Source organism: Sciurus vulgaris, assembly GCF_902686455.1.
Source record: "Sciurus vulgaris genome assembly, chromosome: 3".
NCBI classification, from domain to species: domain Eukaryota; kingdom Metazoa; phylum Chordata; class Mammalia; order Rodentia; family Sciuridae; genus Sciurus; species Sciurus vulgaris.
This window is the reverse complement of record NC_136463.1, coordinates 13,329,347-13,352,521: the sequence shown is the minus strand read 5'-3', so window position 1 is coordinate 13,352,521 and position 23,175 is coordinate 13,329,347. Positions and strand designations below refer to the sequence as shown.

Genomic DNA, 23,175 nt, shown 5'->3' with positions numbered 1-23,175 from the left:
CTCCTTCGTCATTTTTTACTTCACTGCCCATTTGGTGAGTTCATCAATTAATAAAATAAGCCAGGGAGAAGTCGGGCATGGTGAAGACCTCACAAGCACAGACCCTCCATAGAAGCTGGGGCTACAAAGCTTCCCCACCGGTGCCGGCTGCCAAGCCCTGAGTCCTGCGGAGGGGCATCGGGGAGAGAGGAGGCTGGCTTCTCAGCTGCGAGCCTTCCCCACCAGGCACGAGCAAGCAACGCATGTGCTGGGCTCGACCCTGCCCCGGACCTCAGTATCTCAGTCATGTGGGACATAAGCCCACGGCCGTAGCTCCAAAACACAGCTGTTAAAAAGCAAAACCAACCAAACCCAGAAGAGTGGGCAAAGCGCAGAACAAACAAAGCATAAAGGCAAGTTGCAGAACTGCAGAAAAAGGAAACATGGAAAGGAGGAGGTCTCTTACAGTCACTGGACGCCACCGGATGTCCTCGGGTGGGCGTAGAGAACCCTGCATGTGCTTCCAGCCCCAGTGCTGGGCAGGCCACGGCAGGGTGCCGTGCAGTGGAGGCACCAGAGAGAACATCACCACAGTCTCTGAGCAGCTTCCTCACGGTACAGTCTTCATTTCCGTTAAATAACCAACAGCAGAAATAAGCCGGCACAGTGGGCCCTGGGCTCCCCTGGAGGGAAGGCTAGGCTCCCAGCCCTCCAGTGTGCTCCGCCCTTCCCATGATCAGCATGCATGGCCAACGCAAGCGGGCACACACGGTTAGGGGTTAACACGTGAGTTAGTTTGCTCGCTTAGTCACCCGAGTTTCTGGAAATGTGCTCACCGAAGGCCTGGATGCCCACTGAAGCCAGTGCATTTTGGTACAGAAAGTCTGGAGAATAAGAACGGGTAGAGGACAGCATTTGGAGAATGGTCAGCTCCCAGCCTTGGGCCGCCAGAACCAGGAATGGCCACGTGGCACAGGTCACGAACCCTCCTGATGGACACGGGGGAGTCTGGGCCCCCTGGCATTGGGCCGAGGTGGAAAGCACAGCACCACTCACTTGTGTAAATGTTTACATGCACACAGAGAACTTTCTGGAGGTTACAGAAAAGATCCTGGGTGGCGGGGCCCATAGTTGGGGAGGGGGTGCGATCGTCTCTCCGTCTATATCCTTCTCTGCTGCTCGACTGTCTATGTCACCATGTGGAGATGCCATTTTAATAACTATCATTGTTTTGGAGGGATGACCTCCCCCATCCCACCTCCAAAGGCAAATGCTGTTGAGGAGGGAGTCGACCTTGTGGAGAGCTGGTGGATGGACACAGGCCACAGGCATCAGGAGTGGACTCCTGTCTGTGTGAGAGCCACGTGTGTGTGAGGGCTAAGGTTCTGGCTTATTGCAAGCTGTTTTCTGTGTAAACGCCGTGGCTATTTGCTAGGGCACTCTATTTGGCCTTATCAAATGGCCAGTTTTGGAGGATTAAAGCTCCTTTTCCAAGAACTGTGTAAAGGCTGTCATTGTCTCAGACTACGGAAGCCCCTCGAGTCACACAACGTGAGGTGCACAGGGTCTGTATGTCATCCTTCACCACCGAAGCCTCAAGGCTTATGATACTGCTACTTAGTCGTACTGATTATTATTTAAAATGTCTCATTTTTTTCCCCCAAGCACAGAAGTATTTGGTAGAGTGATTATCAAAGACTAGCTAGAACTGCTTGCCTCTAATTAACCAAGTAGAAGATGCTGTCTTAGATTGGTTTTAAAGGCTTAACTCAAACCTACATATGTCATGATGGGATTTCTCCCAGTCTCCAAAGGCCAGTTAGGGTTCTATGCTGTCTGCAAAACTCCTCATGTCTCAAGAATCTCAATTTTAATCAGCATCACCACAGACGGCTTAATGGAAAGACCAAGAGAATGAATCTGTCTGTCACTCAAGAGAACTACTCAGATGCACCCGCAGTATTTTACGGGTTAGATGGTCACCGCGTGGTCCTACCTCTTTTTCTTGGACAGCTGCTGCTCTCTCTAAAGAACTTCGTAATTATTAAAAGAACATTGTACCATGTAGATGTCCTTATTTTTAGGAAATATGCATGGAATTATCTAGGTGCAACTTACTCTCAATATTTTTCTCAGAAAAATGTGTGTGTGTGTGTGTGTGTGTGTGTGTGTGTGTGTGTACACACAAGCTCAGAGACAGAGAATAGGAAGAGAATAATACAAACATGATAAAAAGCTAACACTTAGGGAATTAAGGTAAAGGGAAAGCAGACATTCTTTACAATATTTTCCCAACTCTTCTATGAGTCTGAAATGAGAAATTATTTAAAAATTATTTTGAAACAATGAAAAGGACACTGTGTGAATTGTGGTAATTAAACCATCTTTAAACTCTCTCTACAAGCACAGTCTAATGACGTTGTGAGATGCAGAGGTTTGTGGTGGCAGGGGGCACTCAGGACTGTGCCTTCTCACCAAGGTGGCTCCTATGCTTGGTCTCAATGCTCTTATTCTCTTTGGCTCTTGCTGCAAGGATGAGGATATCCTGATAAAAGTTCTTCTATCCCTTTCTATCTCTTTTTGATAAAATAATTACAGCAATTTCCCAAGAAAGACCACTTAGGAAAGACAGGCCCATTTCCAAAGTGCTCTGCGTACCTGCTGACTCTGGACTGTTTCTTGGTGTCAACTTTATGGATTAATTTCTCTCTTTCTCCAATAACCACTGAAGTGCAGTGACTGTTTCTGCCTGTGAACTGGCTATTCAACTCCTTGGTGCCAATGGACAGGATTCAAAAAAGAAGAATCAATTAACTTTACATTTCCGGTATTTGTATAAACTGCTATTTGTCACAGGCAGGAGAAAGAGAAATTGGAAGACTGGTTTCAGCCATTTTCTTCACATGAATAAATAAATCAGGATAAAAGGCTGCACAGGCCAGAGTGACACTGAGCAGAAGACTGAAACTCACCTCTGAGCCGCCAGACTCCTCAGGTGAGGTGGCCAAATCCCCTACACCTGACGCCTGTCACTCTCTCCTTTATGTGTGACCTTATGTAGAGTTCAAGTCATGGCTGAGCCACAGATCCTGACCTTAACATCACTGGGAGATGGAAAGTCCTGTGAGGAGCCTGCTGTGGCTCACAGCACTGCGAAGTGTCCTTTGAGGTGGGATCTCAGAGTTCACACGACACTCTGGTCTAAAGGTCAATTTACCAATGTCACTTTGGCAGTCAGAAAGATGATAAAAGGATGACACACCATGGGGACCCCGATTCCCCTCCATCAGCCCTGTGGCTGACCAGTGATAGGATCCTTCTAATTCCTTAGGGGAGTCAGTGATTCTGGAATAATGTATCTTTGGTGGTGCCCACCGGTAATCACGGCTGCTCAGGAGGCTGGGGCAGGATGATCACTAGAGACCAGTCTGAGTAACTTAGGGAGACTCTGTCGCAAACTAAAAAACAAAGATGGCTCAGTGGTAGAGCTCAATCCCCAGTACTGCAGAAACAAATAAATACAGACAAAGACAGACTCGTGATTCTACAAGGATAAATTTGGTCTCCAGAAGCACCCAGCAAATAACCATGAGCATTTAAGTCCTACTGCTGGTATGCTGCAACAGGAGAAGGCTCAATTCCATGGGAGCCTTCTGTATGGACAATGGTGAACCCTCTTTCATCCTGTAAATCTCAGGGAAAATGGACTTGCTGGTGCTTGCTAGAAACCTGCCAGTCAGGCTTGGCTGAGATGGACGAGGCATATCGGGAGGGTCTGGAAGGTATTTGGGCACCTTCTGGGACCAGCTCAGTGCACGGACAGGCGAGAGGCCTGTTTGCTTCCTTGGCAGAGGCTGCAGGCCTGGGCTGCTGCCTCCCTCTTTGAGATAACAGAACCGAGAACGAGCTGCTCTACTGGACTCTTCCATTAGGCCTGGGCCAGGAAACCCTTCACCAGGAAGCTGGGAAACCACAAACCTGCTGCCCTCCCAGGGACCAGAACACTCTCAGTTAGCTCTTTACCCTTGACACTCTCCTGCTTTGTGACAAAACATCTCATACTGCTGGCTTCGGTGTGGCCTCCTGGGATTCTGTGTGTCCAGGTGGCCAGCTCCTGCCACCTGTGTCCTTTCTGGCTCTGTCCCCAAGTCCCCCTCTGTGCACAGTGTCTCGGGCAGAGGATGTGCTGGAGCGGATGTGCTGCTCCTTCCCTCTGGCACAGACTTCCACACGGGGACTTCAGCTCTAGGGTCTCTGTCCACAATTTCTGCTTCTGTTTGAGAACTTGGGGGGCTGTTTCTTCACAGCCAAAGGCCATTTAGTCTTCCTTTTTATTTTAACCAGCACTCCATTAAACAAACAAATAAGAAAACCAACAGCAGCACTCCAGGAACAAAAAACGCGGCTCAGCCTCGGCTGCCTGCCGGAGAAGCCACTCTGCTTCCAGTGACCTCGGTGGCCCAAAGGGAGAGGCACATGGTTGGCCGCCTCAGCTAAGGCCCCTCAGACTTTCCCCACACATGACTTTAGGTCAAAATGCCCAGGAAAAGTGTGAGACTGAAAATACTCTTTCTTCTGAAATCAATGTGGGAATAAATAGAAAAAAGAAAATGTGTTTAATGGTTGGTTTTGTGGAGTCTTATCTCCTTCCAGAAAGTGATTGACAGGCAATCACATTCTGTGGGACTCTGGGAGCAGGGTCCCTGAGTGTCTTGTTGTTTCTGTAAAGAAATGAGCTGTGCTTAAGATGCTATTGCCTCCTTTTTGCATTTTAAGAAGAAAAATAAACATAAAGTCAGAGGGGAATGAAGAAGTCTTGGGGAGAATTTTCTGCTGAGGCCCTCTGCCTGCCCCCCCTGCAAACCTTACACCAGGTTTCACACCCTGAAGAAGACGATCTGCCAGAGCAGGCTACAGAGAAGGTGGTGGCGGCAGACACAGGAGGGCCTATTTGAAACGATGATTCAGGAGGAAGTCAACTGACCTGATTAATTTTGGTTTTTCTTCAGCCTGTGCTAAAAATGTCTTAGAAAAATAAAGTCCGGTGGGCTCTATTCTTGGAGCGGAGTACACATAGGCACTTTTGTTGTGCAAGTTGCTGCTCTGAGAACAAAGAGTGTTACCCAGTCAGTAACTCTGCCACCCCCAGGGGTCCCCTTGGCCTGCTCATGGGGCACCCACTGGAGGCAGAGTGAGGCTGAACCAGATGCTCCGGATGCTGACTGTGGAGCATAGCAACTCTTCTTGCTGTCCCAGGAGAAAAGCACCAGGAGCAATAGCCCAGGGTGGGCCAAGACAAGGAGAGCCGGAAGGGGCAGATCTACCAGCCCTCAGAAAGCGGGTGGAGGGGAAAACGGGCACTGTGAGGTGGCATGGGGGTGAGCAAGGAGGCTGGTAACTTAAAGATGCTCATTTCTCCCTAGAGCTTAACAAGTAAGAAAGGCACCACTGGCTGCTGTCAACGATCAGAACAGGCAGTGGGGCTGACCTGAGGTGGAGGGCTGGTGCAGAGGAAAGGACACAGACTCTGTCCTGCCAGCTGTGTGTCCTCTGCAAGTTACACAGCCTCTCTGTGCCCCAGCTTTCTCCACGGTATACTGGGGACAATAATATCTCTCTCACAGGAGAGCTGGGAGGATTAAATGAATTAACATTTGTAAAGTACTAAGAACAGGGTCTGCTACACAGTGCTACTAAATACATAGAAAGCGGGAGTCACACAGGAAGAATCTGAACAGTGCCGGCCATGTCAGAACTGGCCACTGTCACACATTGCCTCCTCGGGTGGCAGAATGGGAGATGCACCCAGGCCTTGCCTGTAAGTCATTGAAGATTTAGGAGCAAGACAGACCCAGGAAAGCCAGAGACAGATGCAAGGCCTGAGACCTGCTGAGGATCCAGGGCAGGAGGACAGCTCTGCCAGCTGTGGGTGTCTCCAGAGAGGACTGTCCTGGCTCTCCAGTGGCCTGGGAGTCTGCCGCCCCCTGCTGAGGGTGAGGAGCACAAAGGTTCCCCTCGTCCATCCTTACGGTGCAAAGCCAGCTGGAATCCCGGCTGCTCGGACCACAGGACGTTCCTCCTGCTGCTGAGGCCAGGGGATACCCACACTGCTCTCCTGGGTGGGTCACCTCCTGACTTTGGGAGACGGAGCCCAGATGCGGGCTGCTTTTTGGGACTCACCACTTTGGGCTTGAAGGGCGGCTGGATCTCCCTGTTCTCCAGCTTTTCCCAGTCGATCCTCCGGAAGAAGGCGTGTTCTCTCACGTCCCTCTCTCCCTCGGGCCCACAGCCCAGCCGCTTGGCTGGGTGCTTGGTCATCAGCTAAAGAGAACAAGAGAGGGTGGCATGACAGCGGCTTCCTAGAGACAGGCCTTTGCCCGGCTCGGCCTCCAGCCCTGCGGTGCGTATGTTGGACAGTCCCAGGAGGCTCACTGAGGAACACAAGGCCAACGTTGATGAGCGTGGCCTTCCTGGAGTGACTGTCAGGGGAAGGACAAGGGGAAGTAATCTGGATCCATGCAGAGGGAAGGAGAGGAATTCAAACAGGCACCTGTTCTAGGCCTGCCGTTCTACACGCTTATTTGGTACAAAGGGACGTCATCGCCAAGGCTAGTGTGTCCAAAAACCAGCATCACACGGGATGCTGTGATGAGCTTCAGATGCCTCTTCATGGCTTGGACCAAACCGTGATCCAAGGCTCCGGGGTTAGGAAAAGACAGGCCGTGGCAAGGAAGGCGAGTGGTGAATGCCAACGTGCCTGCTGCTGACCCTGAGCTCCCCGAGGCAGGGGCCAGTTCTCCCTGACCTCCGCATCTCTGCCACCTGCCCTCCCTGGGAAGACGCGCGGGGTAAACACTTTGTAAGTGAATGAACGAGCCAGACGATGTTAAGAGTGTGTTGCTTTCCATCTCACTACGTGGGAAAAATCCTGTGACCTAAAACTTGACCATTAGAAACGAGCCAAGTCCTGATCAGAACACAGGATCGAGAAGGTTCATAGCTGTTCCGTTCGTAATAGCCTTGAGCCAAGGTGAAACAGCCCAAATGCCCACCAGGTGTAGCAAGGGTCAGTACACGGCAGTGTGTCCACACAAAGACCAGGACACAGCAACAGGGAAGGAGGAACCCAACCACACAGTGGTGTGGCCACACCTACAACCGCAACGCTGAGCCAAAGGAGTCAGCCCCAGGCACGCGCTGCAAGAGCCCATCTGTGCCAAGTTCAAAGCTCAACAGGCGAAGCCACATGGTTGGGAGAGGGGATACTGGTTGCCTTGGGGGTGGGGAGCACCTGGAAGGTGGGACAGGAGGGGCTTCCAGGATTGTTTCTCAAACTGGTATGCTTACACGGGTAGGCCTTGTGGCCGTTCATGGATCTATAGGCTGATGACTCATGCCTGTTTCTGTAAATTTGTTGTTACCTCAAAAAAAAAAAAAAAAAAAAAAAAAAGAAAAGAAAGAGAGAGAAAGAGAGAGAGAGAGAGAGAGAGAGAGAGAGAGAGAGAGGGAGAGGAAGCCAGGTACAGTAGTGCACACCTAAATCCCAGCTACTCAGGAGGCTGAGGCAGGAGGACAGCAAGGTCAAGGCCAGCCTCAGCAACTTAGCAAGAGCCTGTCTCAATAAGTAAATAAAATAGATAGATAGATAGATAGATAGATAGATAAATAGGGCTGGGATGCAGCTCATGATGGTGTGCCTGGGGTTAGTCCCCAGTACTGGGGGGTGGGGGTGGGGAGAGAGAAACAAAGAACTAAGGAGTCATCCTGAGCAAGTCCAGAGAACAGGGCTAATAGTTCCCAAGGGCCTGCGATGGTTTCTGGTAACTCCCTCCACAACTGCATGAGCTGGATTGGAAACAGAAGGATAATAAGGTGAGATGACTGGGCCAGAGGCCCAGGAAATATTGGGATTTGAGTTCATTCTGTCCTTGACGTGTCCCTCCATGCCCTTTCTAGATGCCACTAAACCCCCGCCCTTGGTGGCCAAAGGCAGTGATGCCTGTGGTCTTGCTGGCATCTCTCACAGAAGCATGGAGAAGGCACTTCCAGGTCTGTCCTCCTGGTCCATGGTCACAAAAGGGTCCCAAATCCACTTACCCCTTTGCAGATAGAGACGGCCTCTTTGGACAAGGACTTGGGATAGGAGACGTTGTGCTCCATTATAGACTGGAACAGCTCATCTTCATCCTCACCGTCAAATGGAGGCTATTCCGGAAGAGAAAGATGGGGAAATGCTCTTAAGTGATCCATTAACACGGTGCCTGGAGATTCGACGCAGCACGGAGAAACACACGGGGAGCTGGTGGGGCGCAGGCGGCAGAGCCAGCTCAGTTAACTTGGGGGTTTATTTGATTATCTTTAATTAGGCTGTCTGTCCTGTGTTTTTCATTTTTAACTCTGTCCCTTTAATTATCTTGCCCTGAGCAACCCAAAACAATCTGTAGTGAAAATGTTTCTGAGGAATGCTTTTAATGATTTGCAAACAAATTATAATTAATCCATTAATCTTGCAATTAGGTGCTAAAAAATCTAATTATGATCAAGTCAGATTACAGATGGCTTTGTGTTCAGAAGGTGAGAGGGTAGAGAATGCCAACTGCCTTCAGCTGGGGTGAAGGAAGCTTCAGAAGGGGGCAAGGAGGCTGTTCCCTGGCCCAGGAACCCACAAGGGGCCTCCTGACCCAACAGGGAGCTGCCTTGTGGGGTGCGGGCACCTGGGTGGTGGAAGTGATGGAGGTTAGTCTCCGAGGACATGTCTCTTGTCTGTTCTCCTGCACGGCTTCCTGGCTGGGTGGCCCAGGCAAGTGGCTTACCTTTTTCACACTAGGATTTTCTACAGCACCTGGCACTGTGTGCCATACCAAGAGCAAAGGAAGAAACCTCTTGGGAGGGGCTGGGAGACTTCTCCAGGAGCAGTGGCTGAGCCGCAAGCCTTAGGAGCACATCCGGGCTCCATCCAATGACCTGTCACCCTGGCAGGATGCACACGGGAGGGATGGGCTCATGGGAAGTTCCTTCATCCTCCTCCTTGGCTCAGTTAACCTCGAGCTTAGCATGAAAAGGGCAGGTCAGTGGGCAGCCCCGCAGAGAGTCCTGACAGGAGCTGGGTGCGGGTCAGGTCACCAAGCCGCACACCTCACGGAAAGATGCAGAGTCACAGGGTCTCTACCTCTGGGGTCAGCTGTGGGCGAGTGAGGGTTGGATGACTGGTGACACTTGATAGTTTTTTGGTCTAGAAGTATAAATAAATAGGCCTCTTTTCCGGTTTTAAGAGCATGGTATGAAGAATGTTTTATTTGATGGAAACATGTAGGTAGGCGAGAAGAACTAAAATTAAACCTGCCTGTGAATTGAGTGGGCAGGGGCAGCTGGCCACGGCCATTGCCACGGGAGGAAGGAACAGCACCTGGGGGCCAGAGGTAGGTCATCTGGGGAGTGCCAGCTGTAGACAGCCACCTGAGCCAGCAGGGGGATGTGTCACTTCCATCTCCAGAGGACGGAGTGGAGCAGGCCAGGCCAGGCCAGGGACTGGGGAAGGGCTACTCTTGGCGCAGAGCTGCAGTGATGGCCAGGTCTACTGTCCACGTCACCGCATCTTCTGGGCCTGATATCATGCATAACACCTCACCTTCCCCAAGAAATGGTCCAGAAATGTGGCCAGGTTTGGGGGGAGATTTTCATAACTAAAACAAGGTGTGGGTTCTGCTCTGGGCGCTGGGTGGGCACATCCCCTACAGTGCCAACGGTCTCCTGGGGGCGAGCGGGGTGGGGGCTCTGCTTCTGGATCACCAATCGACATCTCAGAACACGGCCCACTAGGGTCTCTGGTCGGGATCAGCTACATAATTTGCAGGTCTTGGACCCTTTATTAAAAACCATGGAGACTTTTAAGATGATGACGGCAAGCCATCAAATCAAACCTGCAGCTCTTCTGAGCTCGGGCTTGGTGCGGCTGCCCAGGCTGCACACCTGTGAAGCTGGCAAGGGTGGTCCAGTGACAAAAGCACCAGGGAGATCCAACCAGCCCCTTCGGGGATGCTCAAGTCCCAGCAGCAGGAATGAGACACAGACAATCCCAATCAAAGCCCTAAGAGGAACTGTGCTCAGAGTCACTTGGGCGACCCTTCCCCAGGATGATAAAGTTAACATGGCTATAGCCTTTCTTTATTCCTATAGTCCTCAAAACAACGTGGAACGCCAGGAACTATTGGCAGAATGTTTGGGGCAGGGCCTACCGTGTTGGCTTGATTGCTTCATGGCATGGGAACCAGCTTTGCCAGGTGAGCTGTCCCCACCTATGCTAATGTGTGGGGAATTAGGTTCTGTCTACTGTGGGTCAAAGGCGAACTCTTACCATCAAGTTTTCTCTGTCCCCTGTTAGGGTAGGTCACCTGAATCCTGACACACTCTATAAAGTACGCCCTAGAACTTCCATCTTATAGCACCCTCCTGGGTCGAGTCTGCCCAGGTTGGAGATCTGCATTAGCACTCACGTTCTGCAGCAAAGAAAGCTTTTTAACTCCGCGTGAATCTTTAGTCTCCTCTGGAAGGATCCTCAGAGACTCCTCGGGCTGGCCTTCTGCAGCAGGATTCCTAAGCTACAACCAAACCCACAAGACCAAACGCGCTTGGGAAGGAGCCCCAAGATTCACCCTTGGTGGGTCCCCAAGGATTAGGGCTTCTCCTGTCACCATGCCCCATGGAGGGGTCATGCCTCTACCTCTCAAGGTTTTGGCCCACCATGACTCTGAGCTGGTGATAAAAGAGGGGAAGGGTGGGCTTGTGGGGAGGACAGCCATAACACTGGCCTCTCGGCCTCTTCCGCACGTCAGGCACTGGGGAGCGCTCTGTGGGCTCCACTCACTGAAGCCCCGGTCAATCCTGCCATGTGGGGACCAGCAGCCCCAGGGGCGGGGACAGGGGAGATCATTGCGGTTCAGCTCAGCGCTTTGGCCAGGGCCACAGAGCCGCTGGGGAGGAACCAGGATTCTAGCACAGGTGTCCTGACTTCTGAGCCCGGGTCTCAGTCATCACCAGCGTCCAGGCTCCTGCCCACGCTCACCCCAGGATCTAGATGGTGAAGGTGAAGGAAAATAACATCTGGGGCCTGAGATGTTTGAGGACATTGTGGGCAAAGGGACTGATCTTTAGGCTCAAGGCCTGGCACGCTTCCAGTCCTACTGGATTGGTGGCAAGAGTCAGCTTCCCTCCCAGCTTGCAGGCCTGTTGCTTCTGGAACAACCTGGCCAGCTGAAGACCATGCCCCTCAGAAGGCAGAAGAGGGCTGTTCCTGAGCAAAAGGCTCAGGAGTAGGTAGGGAAGCCCCTCCTCTCGGCTCTGGAATGCCATCAAATCCAACATGATTTTTTCCTACTCTGTTTCCTCTGTTGCAAACATACAGACTTCAAATTTTTTTTAATAGAAAATATATAACATTTGCTATCTTGATGGGGATAGACAGCCCATGGTGAAGCACCTGCCTACCATGTGCCAGGCCCTGGGTTCAAACCTCAGCACCATAACCACACCCACACAAGGAGAGGGAGAAGAAGAAGAAAAAAAGGAGGAACTATTTCCATGGTATCCTCTTGCCCCACTTTGAAGCGCATGGTCCTATGGCCGAGGTAATTTCATGTATTGTACAAACATGGCCGCCCTCCATTTCCAGATTCTTTCATCTTTCCAGCTGGAACTCTGGACTCATTAAACACAAACTCCCTATTCTCCCCTCCCCCAGCTCATTCTACTCTATCTCTGTGGATCGACTAGTCTAGGTGGCATTCGGTAGGATCCTATGGTAAGTGCCCTGTGTGACTGGGTTGTTTTAGGGTATAGACTACTTGCATCTTCACCATGCCTCTCTGTCCGTGAGGACAGGCTAGGCCCTGCTGTGGCATCAGATGCTTGGAATTTCTCCAAAACCTAAGACAACACTGTTTATTTCTTGCCCATGCTGCATATCCACTGGGATTCGCCCAGGACTCTGCTGACGCCATCATCTGAAGCCCCACCCTGCTGGAGTGGCCGCCATCTTGGTTTGCAGGGCACAGGGAGGAACAGGAGCTCTGTGTCCATCAGCACTAAATGTCTTCCCTGGCATACTTCCACTTAGACCTCCTTGGCCAGAACCATGCCCCCCTCAATTACTGGAGAGCCAGGAATACATCCTACTCTGTGACAGAAGGGAAGAAGACCAGAAATATTTGGTGACTAGTCATGGCCATCACATCTAGAAAAGCTTCCTGGAGCTCTGTTTTAAATTAAAATTATGTACTATGTACTATGAGGGGGAAGGGAAGTCCACAAAAGTAACACCCACATTCCCTTCACCTAAATATTAAAAGTACCAAACCTGCCTGGATTCTTAAGCTTTCTTATATTATTTTCAAATTATGAGGCATAATCTGAAGTTCTTGATTTTTCACTGACTATGGCAAACACATCTTCTTTGTAGCCACCAGTGTTCCCATTCAGAGCTGAGTACCACACAGAGCAGTTCATTTGTCCATGGGCACATTTACAACTGCTTTCAGCACTGTATTCTAATAATTAATGTTACTATAAACACCTCCACGCACATCATTTTTTTCTCCTCTGAATTGCCTCCTCAGAACGATGTCCTGGATGTGGGATTATACACCGAAGGGTGTGAACATGGACATGCTTTTGTTGAGTCTCTCCAGGTCGCCCCAGGGACCTTCTGACAGGCAGCTGCCAGTTCTTGGGCCTTGCTGTTGAAGGCAGGTCAACAGTGACAAGCTGTCAATATTCCTTTTCCTTTCCTAATGCCAGTTACTTAGCCTGGGGACAATGTGGGATAATGTGTCACCCAGGTACTTAGAATGTGACCATTTTAGGTGGCCTCTGTCTCCTCTTCAGCTTGTTCCTAATGTTCTTTGTTAACTTCTACAAATCTGAACTCAGGGCTCCAAACTAGGCTACCTCCTAACAAGTCTTGGGTGAGGGAGCTTCCTGAATGGGCTGTACCCCTATTTGAGAAATACGTATCCTGTGAGTTTCAAATGGGCTAGTGAGGGGAGACGGTTCACACTGCGCATAATGATTCCCAAATCGTGTCCCAATAAGTGGTGGCTGGAGTCCTGCCATATTTATTTGTGATCACTGAGGACCTGGGGAGGGGGTTAGGCGAGCACCCAGGGACCTTTCCGGCTGAAGTTCCAATTACTGAGATAAAATACCCATTACTGATGCGTCAGGAATGAAGACAGCATAAATAACTCCGGCAGAAAAGGACCTGCAGAGGAGAGGGCCAGTCCCTTTACGAGAGTACTGGGAACCCAGGGGCGGTGATGTGCTCATTAGAGGGCCGGGTGAGTCCTGTTCATGCCCCTAAAGCAATCGTATTTGTCAAGCAATCCAGGAACTGAATAAAGACTAAGGCGGTTTATACTTCAGGGCCCCCTTGGCTGCTGACAATAAATAAAGAAATGAGAAGAGGTTTGCAATAAACGATTTTTTCTGCTCATCTTCAGCCCTCTGTGGTTAAGGAGAACAAATTTAGACCACGGCCTTGCCAACAGCTTCATCATTAATCTTCCTTTCAGGTGGCAGCACCTCTTCTCTCCGCCAGGGCTCTGAGGTGCCTGCAGCTCTTGGGTGCTGGGGGCAATACCCCAGGAACCTGCATCATCTTTCTGGGCTGAGTCTCAAACGGGGAATTCAATGAAATTTGCATTGAGGTCTCAGAGAGGGAAGCTGATGGAGGAGCCCTGGATGGTAGCTGTTTGCAGCGGGAGATGCGAGGACTTGGGAGGACAAAGGCTGGTATCTGCGCGCACCCTGGCACCCTGGCACCCGCGGCAGGATGATGTGTCATTTGTAAAGAAAATCACCACGTTCAGTAGAGGTTATGAAGACTTCAAGGGATGAGCACAAGGCAGGCTAACTATTTCTGAGGAGTGGGAAGGGAAATAATGAAAACACACCAGAGGGTTTACAGGGTGTGGGGCTCAGGAACCCAGGGCTCTGCAGGAAGTGCGGACGAGGCAAGGAAGCCTTCCGGGGAGGTGGGGCATCATCTCAGGGACAGCCTGCACAGGAGGACTTGGAAGCAGGCAGGACTTCAACGTGCACCCCAAAGGGGACTTCCTTCCTGGTGGGGTACTCCCTGAGCTCTCCCCCAGGGAATGAGGCCCAGGAAGGCTTGGGGAAGGCAGGCAGGCAGGCGTGGGGCTGCAGGGAGGGTGGGCTTTGCTGCAGGACTGTGTCCTGGAACTCCATGCCTGCTGGCCAAGAGTCAGTTACCTCCTGTGAAGTGCCCTGGGAAGCCAGCCTAGGGTTCTACGCCACTGATTTCTCTCGTTATATGCAAATGTGACCCTTGATGAAAGCAGGTTTTGTTTTCTGGGCTCAAGAGTTTCACACTCGAATGGGATCAAGCGCTGGAACTTGGCCTTTTGTGCCTTGGTGAACAGCCAGGCTCCCAGGAGACTAGTAATTTGGGGTCAAATTTTATTGTCAGAATTTTAGAGGGGAATGAACCTCAGGTGCAGGCAGAGGCAGCTTGTGTTTCCCCAGCTGCTGACTCACTGATGGTGGTGTGTATAACAGCGTTTTTTCCTGTTCTTGTACACTGAGGAATTCGGCCTAAGAACAAGCTTGGATTGCGGGGGCGGGGGAAAACTAAACAAATAAACAAACCACTCTCTGGATGTCAATCAAGTCTTGACACCATTGAAAAAGAACGAGCAAATGTAGGCTAGTACCTTTTATCTCTCAATATCTAAAAAACTTTCTGTTTCTAAGAGCTATGGGACAAAATAACAGAAATATGAAGGAGACATCAGTGACTTTCCTTCCCACAGTGGCCTTGCAATGACCTCCTTGCTCACATACCAATGATTTCTTCTCCAGCCTCAGTCTCCCACTCCCACTAGCTCCCGGCTCTTGCCACACTGGTGGCTTCCCTGCAGTTCAACACAGCCACGCCCTCCCACCTCAGGGCCTTTGCACTTGCTATTTCCTCTGCTGGACAGCTCTTCCTCTAGCCACGCACCCTCGCTGTCATTTCTTTTGGTCTATTCTAGCTGCAATTTCAACCCTTTCAAAATATCCTATCTTCGTTTCCTGCCCCATTACTTTTCCTGTTAGCTTATCACTAACATATTATGTATTTTCTTTATTTAACTTGTCCCTTGTCTCTCCTTCTCTAAGCAGCATGCTGATGTAAGGATTTCTGTCAGTCCCAGTCATTGTCCTCACTGAACACACAGTAAGCATTTCGTCAATGAATAAATGAACGAGTTAATGGATGCAACATGTCACAAGAGTCCCTCCTTCCTCCCTCTCTCCTGTTTTTACTGCAGAGCTGGGTTCAGACCCAAGTCTTTGTGCATGCCAAGCCGGTGCTCTACCACTGGGCTACAGCCCCAACCAGAAACAGAGACTTCTTTGGGCACAGCTCTGCCACAGCCTATTTCTGTCCATTCTCCTACAATGAGAGTAGTTCATAGTCATGCACAGGGGATAATTCAGTGGAGGAACCTAAGGTCCTAAGAGATGGTGGCACTAAGGGATAAAAGCAAGCTGGTCCTTGAATGACTGTGTGGGTCAGGGTTACCCCCACCACCCGCCCCCAGCACAACGCTGAGAATGAGTGTGTTAACACTGAGATCGGGAGGTGGGTTATTTCCCAAGCAGCCAGGGCGACTTACTCCAATGATACGACACAAAACCATTATATCAGAAAGCATCATCTCAGGCCAGGAAGTGTCCCCTTAGACGATACTGTGCTTGGTTCTCTGATACCAGCCTCACCCTGAGAGAAGCCTAAACTGGAAGTTCAGCCTCCCTGGATGGTTGTGGAGACGCTGTGAGCTGCAGGGTGCGAGTCGGGGCCAATGGGAGGAGCTACCAAGTTCTTCCTCTTATTTAACCTTCTTCTTCCTTAAATCATGACACCGGTTTCGCACGTGGGCCCAAGCGTGGCCACCTGTGCAGACAAGCTTGCAGGGAAGCCTGACCCTGGTTGTGAGATACTGAAAAGGTAGAGGGGCCAGTGCTGTCCTCAAGGTGCAGGGGCCTTTGGGTGTGACGGGAGAGCGACACTGCCTGGGCCCCAGGCTGCAGCTGTGCACTTGGTTTTTGTGACCAGGAGACAGAAGATCATGTCCAAGTGCACCGAACGTAACCTACTCTCAAGGGGGCATTTCACCCCCAAAGGGAAGTGGGGCCCGCACCAGCTGCGCTCTGCTGTCACTCCTCTATTGTTGCCCGGGCGGATCTGAAGCAGTCACAGGGGACCCATAAACACACGTGAGGGGGTAGCGAGATGTTACCTGGCCAGCTAGCATCTCGTACAGCAGCACGCCGTAGGCCCACCAGTCCACCGACTTTCCATACGGCTGGTAAGCGATAATCTGCGTGAAAACAAACACGTCGGTTATTTCTGGTGGTAAATTGAAGAGCCCCGTGAGAACAGGTGAGTCGAGCAGAGAGGCATGTGTGCTCTCCGTCCACGCAAACGACGCGGGGGTGAGAGCTGTCTCAGGTTTGCACACCAGGGGTCCTTCAAAGGGGCCGCGCATGGAACCGTGACCCCATGATTCGCTGCCCAAACCCCGTTTCGGTGGATCCTCTTCCAAGTCCACCAGCAGATGCTGCAGCACCATCTCGAGGGAAATCAACAGTCCTGGCTGGTCAAAAGCATACGGACACCCAGTTGTTATTAATTTTCGGAAAACAAGAGATGTCATTCAGAGCTAGGGTCTGACCCGCAAGCCGATCAAACTCTGCCACTTAGCTCTGCTAAAAGTCATCAGAGGATGAGGAAGATGAAGAGGAGGAGGAAGGGTGAAGTGAAATCATGGCTTCCTGGTGTTCCGCGCTGAGGTGTGAAGACGGGTGGCCAGCCAGTCTAGCAACTCATGATCTAAAACATTTTTAAAGAGGCAGACAATGGCATATCTGGACTTTGTGTGATTCAAGCCAACCAAATGCAAAAGAGAACTCTTGAGACAACAGAAAAATGAAGATGTGCCCAAGGCGACAGGCGAAGGGACTTGCTGATTTTGCTAGGTGGCGAAATCTCAGGGTGTCTAAATAAAGAGCGTCCTTTTCCATCACAGATGAGTGCATGTATGGGTGAAATGCATGAGAAATGAGGTATTTGTGGGTGATGTGGCATTCAAAATTTTAAAAAAATGCTTCAGGAAAAGATGCGTGGGGAGAAGAATGGACTCAATGGGTTGATCTGGTGTGGGCAGCAGATGGGGCCGGGGCTACAGGCAGCTCATTCTCCTCCTCTACCTTGGTGGTTCTCTTGTAGAGGGGAGGGATGCTGTCTGAAATTTCTACATGTGATGCGGCTTCATGACCTCTCAGGGAGACCCTGGGTCTAAAGCACATGATTCCCAGGCCCGCGGATCATGCCCAGGATTTGAGGTGAAGCTCCACAGAGGTGCTTGGCATGACCGTCTTGGCATCTCATATGACTTTGAAATGTCCTAGAATTTTTTTTTAATGGCTATGAGTATCTATGTAAATGTCCTGGGACATTAGAAAACTTTCTGCATGCCAGCCCTCCCCCATTTATTTAACGTATTTCTAACATCTATATTTTTTATGTAGAGTGAGAAAAACGAGCCCCTAGGCTTTGCCCTGTGTGGGCACCAATGAGGAGGCACAAGTTTGAACTTGGCAGTTTGTAGCTCATCTTCTCGACAAGGGAGTGATTACTGTAAGAACTTACAAGGAGTCCTTAATTTCTCTTACTACCTTTGTTATTTTCTGTATGCTCTTTCCTGGAAGCCTAGAATATCAACATGCACATGAAACCCACCAAAATGAGAGTTTGTAATCTAGTACTTGGAGATGATGTAGGTCATTCCAGTTTCCAGACAGGAAACTCTTGGATGGAAGAAGCTGCATATTTTTATAGCCTTTGATACAATGTCAAACTGTCCTCCCAAACTAGTTGGACTGAATTTAAATCCCTACCTGATGCCAATTTCATATTCAATACACTAGATGAGAAAAATCACTGTTTTATAAAATCATCTTATTTATTTTTTAATTTGCCAAGCCATGCAGGCTCATTCGATAGAAATTAAAAGGGGGGGGGGACTCAAATAGGAAAGTAAAATTGCTTAGAGTCTTATGACCCATAGATGTTAATAATGTTATTGTTACATAACACCTTTCCACCTCTTTCCTAGACATAGAATGTTTGCATATGCATTTTTACAAATGAGGATTCTGCCCATCTACTTGTCTATCAGTTTGATCAAAAGATCAGAGCATCTCTGCAAAACCTTGGTGGGACTAATTCCTATATGTAGACTTGTTGGGTCAAAGTAACAGCTCCGGACCCCAAAGCAATACTTCTAGGACACACTTCCAGATTACTTGAGAGTAAAAGCACATACACCCTCCACCAGTGATAACTGGTGCCGGTGTCCTGGAATCCTCACCAGCACTGGGTCCTGTCATTGTTTCCAAAATGGGCCAATTTGATGGTTGAAAGTGGAACTTCAATGGTCTTTTAATTTGCATTTTGTGCACTTCACATTTTCACATGGGAATTAGCCACCTGCGTTTCTTTTCTTAGACTGCCTATGTACTGTGCCCAATTTTCTATCATGATTGATTGCTTCATTCATTCATTTTTTTTGGAGAATATACTAGGAATAAAATGTAAAAAGGACAATGTCCTTATCTTCACCGAAGTTATATGGACACTTGTTTTTCTTACTGAGCTCTTTATCTCTTAAGGATAGCAACCCTCAGTTGCATATTTTACAAATAATTTTCACAATTCATCATTTACTTGTGTTTTGTTTATATTATCTTTTGATGTTCAGAAATATGAACTTTTAAATAGCAGAAATGTACAAGCTTTTCTAGTAGACATTCAACCTTTTAAGTAGTAGAAATCTCCAAATTGGTAAAAAAAATTAATATAATTTCTTCCAGTTATTGTAAGGGTTTACTTTTTATATTTAATACTTCATTCTACCTAAAAAATTTAGAGCATGGTACAAATAAGATTTCCTCTCGAATGCTAACTTTTGATCCCAGCTTAATTTAATGAATAATTCATCCTTTTTAAACTTGTTTGTAAAATCACTTTCATCCCATACTAAACAGTCAGCTCAGGCTTCTTCCCTTTTCCCTGGGGATACTCCCATGGAGCTGCCTGGTACCAAGGAAGCCCTTCCCCAGTCTACAGAGAAAGCTGTTGTCCACTTCCTCTTTCACAGGATGGTGCCTGCACTTTTACAACACTTCTCAGTTATTTGTCGAAAAGCTCTACCCTGGTAGATGGAAAAATGCTCTGGAGGTAGGACCCATGTTAATCCCCGTAGCCCAGAGTCTAGTAAATGCCTGCATATAAACATGGTTCCATGTGGAGGGCTTCCACAGCGAGCAAATAAAATCAGGTTTGGTCGAGCTATCAGACATGGAAAACTGGCTCTCAGGAACTGACAGTCATGAGAGATTGTTCCAGATTGCCTGCAGTACATGGTTTCCGTGCAGAGGCTCACTGCCGGAATTTGTATGCCCTCGATGTGCCAAATGACCCACTAGAACAAAATGGCTTGCTTACCTCCATCCCATACTGTTTCTTATGGAAGAAGCTCCTCCCGGCCCCTCTTTTATCTGTTCCGCTATAAATAAACCAAGCGCGGGCTCCTCCATTTTGTTAGAGCCAGACCCTTTAGCATGGCTCAGCCCGTCATGGCCCCTGATTCAGAAGATAATTGTCTCCTGTGGTTTTTTCTATTGAATAAATTTCCTAGCAATTAATTTAGAGACAGCCCATCCCTCCGACAGGAACCCTTTCCCTTGTTCTTGCGGGATGTATGGTGAGAGTTCCAGATATCAAAGTATTTACCAGCATGGGAAAGGTGCTAAGTTGGCACGTCTCTTTTGATTCTCCAATAACCCTATGGGGTAGATACTACATCCCTATCTTACAATTGAATAAAATAAAAAACTTGAGGCTAAGAAAGATTCAGAAAGCTATTCAAGGGTATGTCCAGGTAGTAAGGGACAGAGCAGGGATTTGGGAATCTGCTGTACAGAGGTCAGCTGGAACACCTGATTAGAACGCACCTGCTGATGGGTGACTCCCAGGCATCCAGTCATGCCAAGTGAGAGCCTAGTACTGGCATCTTCCCCACCCAAGTCTTTCCTGCAGTTAGCAACACCTAAACACCACTTCTAACTTCATCCAGAAGAAGACATTAACGGGGTCTACCACTAAGTCACTGTGTAAGACACATGGACGGTCTGGAGGCTTGGCTGGTCTAGCCTGGCACCATCTGCAACCACAAGTCAATTTGGTTTCTGTTTTCCCCACAGAACAGAATACAGAGCATGGCTAAATACAGAATGGCGATGTAATTTCCCACCTGCCTAGATAAAATTTTTTGGAAAACTTAGTAAGTGTCCAGCCAAGTGTGTAAGCCTCCTGCTCTGGCATTCCACTTCTGAACATCATGTCGTACTGTTGTGTGGGAGACACTGCTATAGTATAAGCTTTGTTTCATGAAAGAAGGAAGGGGTGAATTAGTGAATGGATGAGCGAATGAGGCGACACTGACCTTGCACACACTTGGATCTGTTCTTTATCTTTACATCTGTTTCCAAAGGAGCACACTGTTTCCTGCACACACATGACAGAAGTGGTGCCCTCCAGAAATGAGTAAGGCTGAATGCACATGAAGTGCTCCCAAGAGCGGAAGCATTCCACAATCCCACCAGGAGGACCTGCTCACCTTTCCGTCTCAGCAGGACTCGGGAGGGATAATTAAATGAGTGAATGTGAATAGACTTTGCTTGAAAACCATAGGGTGCTATGCAAGCATAAAGAACTACTATCTTAGGGCTGGGGAGATAGCTCAGCTGGTAGAGTGTTTGCCTTCATAGCACAAGGCCCTGAGTTCGATCCCCAGTACTGAAAAAAAAAAAAAAAAAAAAAAAAAAAAAAAAAAAAAAAAAAAAAGAACTATCTTTTTGATCAAATTATCCTCTTTTTTTGGCGATGCCAGGGATTGAATCCAGGGGTACTTAACCACTGAGCCACATCCCCACCTATTTTGTATTTTATTTAGAGACAGGGTCTCATGAGTTGCTTAGCACCTTGCTTTTGTCAAGGCTGGTTTTGAACTTGGGATCCTCCTGCCTCAGCCTCCAGAGTCACTGGGATGACAGGCATGTGCCACCGCACCCAGACCCTTCTTTCTTTCTTTTTTTTTTTTTTCCACCATTTAAAAAGTAAATTTTTAATCCATTACTGAGTAATAACCTGAAAAAACTCATAAAATTTGGTGAAATTTTCCAAAAGTGAAACTATTATAATAATGTGTGAAAAATTAAAAATACAATTTTGGAAAACTGCATGGGATTTTAAAAACTAAGTTCTATCAAAGTATTCTGAGAGTAAAAAAATTTCAAAGTTACCCTACAAAGTTCTTTCTTCTTCTAGTAGAAACAATTTACTCAAAACAAAAAGAACATCTAATTTTGTTTTACTTACAAGTCCCTTAAAATCAGATTACCTAAAATGATATAAGCAAAGAACTACCAATTAAATTACTAAGCACATAATAAATGCAGTCGTAGTGGCAAACATATAAAGGGACCCCCTTTCAGAGGTGGTTTTTAAATTCTTGGGTCTTCGGACTTAAAAAGTTCTTAAAATTTACTAAGGACTCCAAATATTTTTACTTATATAGATTACTGCTGTTTGCCATAAAATATGAGAAAATTAAAACATTTAGTTATGCATTAAAAAAACCTCTCATGTTAGCACAAATAATATTTTTATGAAAAAATTTTTTTCAAAGAATATTAGTTAAGAATGATCTTTTTTAACATTTCAGTAAATGTCTTTGGAGTCTATTTTGATAGAAGACAGCTATATTCTATATTTGCTTTTGCTTTCTATCTGTTCTGATATGTTGCCTTACTCCATATCTCAATATATCATAATATATATAGTTATATGATTAAAACCAAATCTTACAGATATGAGGTTGGAAAAGAAGAGGAACTTTTTAATAGTATTTTCTAATTGTGGATAGTGTTCTTTGATATATTAGAAGTAGATTTAGTTCTTTCTTCAAGGTTATATGGTAACTGAAACTATATCAATAAACTATTCATACTTGTGTTAAAATTCACTGGTCTATCTTGCACTTTAAATGAATCTTTCACCAGCATAATTCTATAATATGAGTTGGTGATAAAAATATTTGTTCTTGAGTTATAGATTAAAATTTTATATAATTTCTTCAAAATAAAAAAAACTGTATTAATGTCACCACTGATCTCATCAGAAAAGTTTCTAAGTAGTGGGAAAGGTATTAAGCTTAAAGTAGCAGATCCAAATTTTCAAAATCTAATTTGTATGAACCTGAATTTTACTATTGGCAAAAAATATCTGCAGTTGATTTCCTTGAAGTGACAGGCTTACTTCATTAATTTTCAAGAAAAATCTGACAAATATCTAAGTCTAAATAACCACAGTTTGTCTGTGAGTCGTTTTTTCTAGTAAAAATGATGTTCCTTGAAAAGTAGGGGAAAAAAGGCTAGTTCAGCTTGTAGCCAAATAAACATGAAAAATCTTTTCCTTGAGATAACTATAGTATTTCTGTGTGCAGTTCATGTGTTTTTTATATAATTCACATTTCATCATACATACACAACACAAAAATACTAGTCATTTACTCAAGGAACAGATTTAATAAGAATTATTGCATTTTACTGCTTGGCAAAATATTTTAAGTGTAACTGATGCTTTTTTTTCTCAGTGGTGAAGAATACCATGATATACCTTGGTGGCATTGCCTGAATAGATACCAGGAAAGAGCAGTTTTATTCTTATTGCTTCTGGATCAACAGTGCAAATATTAACAAAGGGACAGAAGCAAATGACATTTATTGCACTCCTGATAATATCTTTTTACCTCTGGACACCCCCTGAAAGGGTGTCAGAAACCTGGGGTCCATGGGCCACACCTGGAAACCCACACCTTTTAGTATTTGTTGCTAACAACCAATGTAAACCACCCACAAAATTCTGTTAAATATCATTCAGTGGGCTCAGAGAATATTTCCAAAATCACATAAAGGTGATAACACATTGTGACAATGGTTGTTCTTCTATACCTAACCACCTGGAAGTATTTTTAAGGATTTAATCATTCCATATCAAAACTTGCTAGCTTT

General features: G+C 47.4%; 1 protein-coding gene across 3 annotated transcripts in view; it reads right to left on the bottom strand.

The window, feature by feature from the left end:
* The window catches only part of PRKCA (protein kinase C alpha), a 399,537-nt gene that overhangs the window by 4,942 nt on the left and 371,420 nt on the right, over nucleotides 1-23,175 (bottom strand). For 2 of the 3 annotated variants that reach the window (XM_079131599.1, XM_079131601.1), the window contains 4 exons: nucleotides 16,278-16,358; nucleotides 8,077-8,184; nucleotides 6,160-6,300; nucleotides 816-863 (listed from right to left, as the gene is read on the bottom strand). In XM_079131599.1, coding sequence (XP_078987725.1) covers nucleotides 816-863; nucleotides 6,160-6,300; nucleotides 8,077-8,184; nucleotides 16,278-16,358 — 378 coding nt within the window. The remainder of the gene's footprint in view (nucleotides 1-815; nucleotides 864-6,159; nucleotides 6,301-8,076; nucleotides 8,185-16,277; nucleotides 16,359-23,175) is intronic. The other variant, XM_079131600.1, reaches the window with a different exon arrangement.